General features: G+C 44.0%; 1 protein-coding gene across 1 annotated transcript; it reads left to right on the top strand.

The window, feature by feature from the left end:
- Nucleotides 1-573: 573 nt before the first annotated feature.
- On the top strand, nucleotides 574-1,466 carry TAS2R1 (taste 2 receptor member 1). Its single transcript, XM_034998761.1, is given in 2 exon segments — nucleotides 574-1,252; nucleotides 1,255-1,466. Coding segments are annotated over 2 exon segments (891 nt in total).
- Nucleotides 1,467-4,830: the final 3,364 nt, after the last annotated feature.

Genomic DNA, 4,830 nt, shown 5'->3' with positions numbered 1-4,830 from the left:
CATAACTGCTTTAAAACTTTCGGTGGTCTTGAATCGCTGAATTATTGCATATTGGATAACTACTACTCAGCAGTCCTATGTTGCTGACCATTCTATGCAGTCACAGCAGAAGTGATCATTTCAAAGACATGTCTTTTTAAAGAATGCCTCACTGACATTAAGTAGAATTACACCTACAGGCAGCACTCAATCTCCATGGTGGGGATGAAGGTTTGAGGAGCGTCCACTGATTATGTAGTGAAGGAGCCCTTCTCCCAGCCCTGAAGGTGTCTGGTTGCTTGTGATGACGTTGGAAGCTAAGTAGACCTGGAAAATGCAAAAGCTGTCACCAAGAAGCAAATCGTTGCTGGGGTATCTCTTTCTTATTTGACTGCCTTGGAACCAAACTGGAGAAAACGGTGATATAAACAAATGTACACCACCTTCCTCTTTCACTGCTTTTGTCGTCAGAGACACGGTCCCCAAAGGGCTTCTTTCTAGCTGAAGAAAAACAGAAAGCTCGAATACTCTAAACTGTCCAAAAATCTATAAATACATCAATTTTTAAAGTAACTGATTTTTTTTCTTCCCAAAATGCTAGAGTTTTACCTTATTATCCATTTTCTTTTTGCAGTGTTACAATTTCTCATCGGGGTTTTAGCAAACGGCATCATTGTGGTTGTGAATGGCACTGAGTTGACCAAGCAGAGAAAGATGATTCCATTGGCTCTCCTTCTTTCCTGCCTGGGGATTTCCAGGATTTGTCTGCAGTCAGTCATCTACATTAATCGGGCTAATGTCTCTTTGATTGAAGTCCCTCTACTTGTTGAGAATTTTGTAATTTTCATGTTTGTAAATGAATTGGGACTTTGGTTTGCCTCGTGGCTCTGTGTTTTCTACTGCGCCAGGATTGCCCCCGTAGCTCACCCACTCTTCTTCTGGTTGAAGATGAGGATATCGAAGTTGGTGCCATGGCTGATCCTCAGGTCCCTGCTGTATGCATCCATCCCCTCTATTTTCTACAACAAATATACATGGGTTCTTTCCCAACAACTCTTGTTGGGCTTTTTCTCCTCCAACGCAACAACTCAAATCAAAGAAACATCTGCTTTACAGATCGTCTTTCTTGTGAGGTTATTATCGCCGTTATTTATCTCCCTTGCTTCTGCCCTGCTCTTGATGTTTTCCCTGGGGAGACACACCTGGCAGATGAGAAACGCGGCGATGGGCACCAGGGTCCCTAGCACAGCTGTCCATGTGAGGTCGCTTCTGTCTGTCTGTCCTTCCTGGTCCTCTGCCTCTCCCACTGCATGACAGCTGCTTTGCTCTCTTCACAGATTTTTAAGCTCAGGAGCCTCATGTTTCTGTTCTGTATCTGGGCGTTTGGGTCATATCCCTCTGGACACTCTATGATCTTAATTTTAGGAAATCCTAAACTGAAGCAAAATGCAAGGAAGCTCCTCCTCCATGGGAAGTGCTGCCAGTGAAAGAGAACTTTGAACTGTTGGAAGAACCCACGGTTCCAGGCGTTAACACTACCCGCCACCCCTCCGTCGGTCAAACAAAGCTGTCTGCGCATAAATACATGAAATGTCATCTAAAGACCGCTTGTCCAACCTGAGGTATTTTTATGGATTTGATCTTTTTTCAAAGGGTTAAATTGATTTGCAGAGCACAACACACAGGGGTGGATTCCATCAATGTCATTATCCCGGTTGTGATATTATACCATCGGCTTGCAAGACGTTTCCTCACTGGGAAAGACTGGGTAAATGGTACAGGGATCTATCTGTATTATTTCTCACAAGTGCATGTGAATCAACAATGATCTCAAAACAAAAAGTTTAAAGAAAAAGAAGATGTTTGAAGTCATGATGTCCAAAGGATGCATGAATCCCATGGGATCCCTGGGTGTCTGACACCTCATCTTAGACGATCTATCCTGACAGGACTGCTGCTCCTTTCTTGTCTATTTGCAGATTATTTTTGCTCTGTTTGTTAGAGTCACGGACAATGGAACCATTCTTCCTCATCAGATCTGAGAGGAAGCTGAGGACAAGCCGGCTTTCTCTATCTGTGTAAGCTTGCTCACTGACTCCACACAGCTGAGATGCTAGATGCCATGTTGACATGTCCCATCAACTGCTAAAAAAAAAAAGAAAAAAAAAAAAGGCAGATGGAAGAGGAATCCAGGGCTGGATTTTCCATTTCCCCTAATTGGGCACACAATCCAGAAAATAGCTTGCAAAGATGTTTCATTTTGCATTTGTGTGCTGGGCTTTGGGACCTTTTCAACTGATGGTAACAAACTAGAACTCCTACCACATTGCCTGTCTTCCCAACGAAGCAACATCAGTAGGTGGGTGGGCTGGGGGTGTCTCCATCTGTTTCAAGTCACAGATGCATTTTCTATTTGAGTGATGATTTTAGATGCTAAGATATATATGTATTTCTAAAACAGCTTCAGAACCCTTTTGCTTCCAGTGAAGTGAAAGATGTTCCTCAGTTTGGCTAGAGCTTGCAGTTCACGTGTGATGATGGAAAGCCTGTTTAGGTTTGGGTTTGCCAATTGCCAGGGATGTAGATTCCAATGGTGGTTTACTAGCCCAACACACACAGGCTTGGTTGCACCAAACTAACAGAGGTCTTTGCTTCAGAAGATGCAGGAAAGCATTTATCTCCGTGGGTGTGGGAACTGAGATCTGAGGCTATTCTTCCTCTTTCCATGCATCCTATCCTTCATTCACCAAGGAGCAAACTAACAGCCTCCATCTTCCTGCTATCTCATTTTCCTTCGTCCCAGTAGGTGGAGAGTTTTATAACTAACTGTGCGCACAGGCAGCCAGCTCTGGGAACAGTGGTTGTGTGTTGCAGGTGATCATTGTTCCTGCTTTGAAAAGGGACAGTGAAGAGTTACTTTTATTTTCTCAAGTTCAGATGCCGGCTCTTTGAATCCTGGTGTGTATACCAGCAGGTGGATAGAGAGAGAGTGGGAGAGCGATTTCAGACATTCAAGAAGAAACTCGTAAATATACAACTTGTGTGTTTTTTTTCTCAGATACCAAATTCCGATTCCATTTCATGCAAATTCTGCTTCAATAATGTTAGCTAATGAGATGAATATTAAGCTACGACTGTTGGTATACCTAAGCGTTAGCAAGGAGTTCTAAAGAAGAGAAGGCAGGCTAGAGAAAACTATTCTGGAAACATTTTCACAGTCTACTTTCCTCGAGATAGTTCTTCCAGAAATGTTGCCTAGCTATCACATTGATGGATATTGTGTAGGACACTGATTGCTCCATTGGAAAAGCGAAACAGACCCAGCCTTTGGTCTCTCTCTAGCCGCCCTTGTCTGGATTCTTCAGCCTGGATGGATTGCTTTTGTCTTGCCCATCTAGCCTGGAGTAGCGTGGACTTAACCTCTGTGGTGATGTAGATTCTTCCTCTACCCTAGCCCGCATCTGTAGGGATGGACTGGCCATTGTGGCCCCTGGGAGCCTTGGCTGGCTTGGCCGGGGGTCACATGCCCACGGGTCAGGCCAGAAAGCTGCTAACCACAAGGCACGGTGCTGTGCACTCTTTATCCCCTGCCTGTGGTCCCCCATTTGGAGGAGATCTGGCATCCTTGTTCAGTCAAGGACGAAGGAGGATGGGCCACCAGGCAGGCTCTTACTGAGAAGGGAGCCAGGACAGTACCCCATTCCATTTCAGATAGGGTTTCGGTAAATGGCCCCAAACCAGAATGCAAGACTTGCTGCATCATGTCCCACTGCCCTTTCTGACATTGACTCCTTTAGCACCCATGCTACGGGGATTCTTCGTGGCTTCCAGTGACTAAACATGGTGGCCGACTGAAAAGGCTAAATCTAGGTGCTTCTATTAATACATTTTTTTAAAGTATAAATGCTATAGCAATTTGAATATTCAAAAAATAAACACAACGGTTTTAAAAGTCTCACAAATTGCAAATGCCTTTTAAACCCTCGGTCACTCATTCAAATATAATAACTGCTTGAAGGTAGAATAATCTGGACCTGGAAGTGCTGGGGGCACATTAACATTTAATATCTACCGGTCTTCAGGCTGATGACCACCCGTTCCAGAAAGATCTTATGGGCTGTCATATGCTGAAGTATAGTTGTACTCGCCAGACTATGAATATTCCCATCCTAGGCTTGGGAAATATGGTTGCCATAACTTTTGTCCATAGAGACCTACATCTCTTTGGGTAACAAGGGGGACAGGTAGTCAAAAATATCCAAGAGAGAAAGAAACTGGGCAGATCATCCAAATCGACTCTGGCAATCAACAGGCCAACAGTTGTTACAAAGAGATGGCACCCATTACTGGAGAAAGCTCCAAACGACAGGGGCAGGGAGCCCCCACATGTTTGAAAAAGTGTCTTGCTAGCATATGAGTTCGGAAATCAGAGTAGAGATGGTGTCAACACAAACTTAGTATCAATGGTCTATTCTCATTTTAAAAAGTATTATTTTGCCACCCGGTAATTGCAGACTGTCTTCTGAAAACTTAATGCCAGGGGAATGGGTAGGTACTGGGGAAATCTGTCTCAACGAGCTGAAAATATTAAGCTTTGGGGGAGGGTCCACATAAATTCAGAGCGCTGGTGGACACTTGCTTCACTACCTTTCTATATCAAGCCAACATCTCCCTCCCTTTCCTTGATACACTCATGTACCTGAGCTCTCCCTCCGTACCTTCACAGGATTAAATACTGGTTGTGTTTAAGATGTGATGTGGACATTTGGCTTCATATCTGTGACATCTGGATCTACTTCATCATTTTGGCTGGGGGTCAGGAGTTGGTGATTTTACCTATAATCTAAAACA

This window comes from Mirounga leonina, unplaced genomic scaffold (assembly GCF_011800145.1).
Source record: "Mirounga leonina isolate KUSES-001 unplaced genomic scaffold, KU_Mleo_1.0 Mir_95, whole genome shotgun sequence".
Taxonomy (NCBI): domain Eukaryota; kingdom Metazoa; phylum Chordata; class Mammalia; order Carnivora; family Phocidae; genus Mirounga; species Mirounga leonina.
The sequence above is the reverse complement of the archived record's forward strand: the minus strand, read 5'-3'. Positions and strand labels throughout refer to the sequence as shown.